Genomic DNA, 2182 nt, shown 5'->3' on the forward strand with positions numbered 1-2182 from the left:
CCTCAGTTGAACTAGATTACGACTGCAAAGACCCTATTTTCAAATAAGGTCACATTCACAGATGCCACAGGTAGGACGTCAGCATATCTTCTGGGAGGTCACAATTCAATCCACAACACTGGTCAAACTTTTTGGACAAATATCTGGGAAAAGTTAATATAATTTAAACGATATCTTAAATAGAATTAGAAATGTTTATAAAAAGTGTTTAACAAAAAAACTAGACTCTTTCAAAGTGATGAAAAAATTACAAATATTTGATGAATTCCTATGTATATTAGGAAGGCGTGAACTAACACTTCAAACGTTACAATATGTTTGCAGATCACTTTAAAGAACTCTTTCCTGTTCTTATGAACAGCCAAAGCGTGCAGAATGCCCCACAAGATTGGATTTGTAGTTGTCAGCTCATCCGGACACGAAGACGGCTTCAGTGCCCGGGAACTCATGATTCACGCGCCGACCGTCAGTGGGTGGAGGTCACCAAGGTAAGGGCTGGGCAGGGTGAGGGCCTGGGCTGGGCAGCAGTGTTGGGTCCCTGAAGGGCGCGGGGATTCCTTTTATTCTGAGCCTCGAATTTTACTGTAACTTGGACACGGGGACCACAAGGTTGTCAGATTGTGCTGCCAGGTTGTTCTGCAGTGGATTTTTTCTTTCTTTTTATTTTTAAAGATGATTTATTGACCCGTCTTTTCTTATAACATTCATCCACACTTAAGAAAATATGCAAATACAGAAAAGAATAAGGAACAGGAATGATCCCCCATAATGGTCTAATCATACTCCCCGATCGTACTCCCCGATCACATGCTGGGTCGCGCATTCTCATCTGCTCCCTGTGCAAAGGTTGTGTTTGTAGGTTTTTTAGTTTTACAGTGGGCTCCTATGATAAAATATTTTGCATCTAACTGCGTTTTTTTGAGACAGGGTCACACTCTGGCACCCAGGCTGAAGTGCAGTGGCCCAGTCATAGCTCACTGCAACCCTGAACTCACTCCTGGGCTCATGTGATCCTCCTGCCTCAGCCTCCTGAGCAACTAGGACTACAGGCATGCACCACTATGCTCGGCTAATTTTTTTAAGAATTTTTATAGGGACAAAATCTCACTATGTTGTCCAGGCTGATCTCGAATTCCTGGCCTCAAGTGATCCTCCTGCCTTGGCCTCCCAAAGTGCTGGGATTACTAACATGAGTTACCACACCTGGCCCTAACTGCTTTTTATGTGACACCAAACTTTAACCAAAAAAGTCTCTTTCAAATTTCTGTACACACAAAGGTGTACACCTTTATAAAAATGTTCATTATATGAGTGTTTAGATTTATTACTTTCCTGAAACATTTAAGTTTTTCTTACCTCTGTTGTTTTTTCCTGAGAGATCGTCCTTCTTCACCAAAGGTAGTCAAAGTTCTCTGCTGAGTAGCTTGAGCTGGCTTTTCCCACTTACTCACCTTCTACCCTCTGGTTTCAGTCATGTGACACGAACTCACCCACCCCCATCCCTACCTTCTCAGCAGCAGTGTTCTTTGTGACTGGTTTTCAAGTCTGAGAAGTTACAATTTATTCCTAACTCATGAATATGTAAATATGTATGACATTTTAAATTCACTCATATAGTTGTATCTTGCTTTTATTCAGAAGATACGTTGCTGAAATTGAATATAAATCACATTTAAAATTAAAACATATTTTCCTTTTTAAGTTTTTGAGGGAGCCCAACAAATAAGACTCCCTTTCCCTGCATTTCCCTGCAGTGAGTTCTGAATGAACTGAGAAGTGAAACACGAGGAAAGCAGTTGGGGTGAAGTAGCGCCTTCATCCTGTAGAGAGCTGATATTGCAGGCACGGGAGCTGCTCCCGCTGCCCCAGACACGGCTGACTCACCTGCCTCCGGGCAGTGCTAGCAAGGTTCAGCCCGAGCCAGCGTGGGCAGCGGGGCAGGCCGCTCTCCTCCCAGGCTCCCCACACAGGCTCTGCGCCTCTCCCCCGGCAGGTGGAGCCGCGCAACTGCCATCCCCACCCACCCACAGCATTCGTCACCCTCGGCAGAGGTCCCTTCTGCCAGCTGCGTTTGTTCAGAGTTCACGTGTGGATGAAAGGTTCTTAAATATACAGACAGAGTACCTTTATGATAATATTTAGAAAAATAACACTAATATGGTACTGTTGTGCGTCGACATGG

The 2182-nt window shown here is 44.0% G+C and overlaps 1 protein-coding gene across 1 annotated transcript in view; it reads left to right on the top strand.

Annotated features, from left to right (window-relative positions):
• Positions 1-362: 362 nt before the first annotated feature.
• The window catches only part of CEP104 (centrosomal protein 104kDa), a 40733-nt gene continuing 38913 nt past the window's right edge, over positions 363-2182 (top strand). Inside the window, exon 1 of the mRNA XM_012660088.1 lies at positions 363-488. Within this exon, the coding sequence (XP_012515542.1) occupies positions 376-488 (113 nt within the window). The 5' untranslated portion in view covers positions 363-375. The remainder of the gene's footprint in view (positions 489-2182) is intronic.

This window comes from Propithecus coquereli, unplaced genomic scaffold, assembly GCF_000956105.1.
Source record: "Propithecus coquereli isolate 6110/MARCELLA unplaced genomic scaffold, Pcoq_1.0 Scaffold651, whole genome shotgun sequence".
Taxonomy (NCBI): Eukaryota; Metazoa; Chordata; class Mammalia; order Primates; family Indriidae; genus Propithecus; species Propithecus coquereli.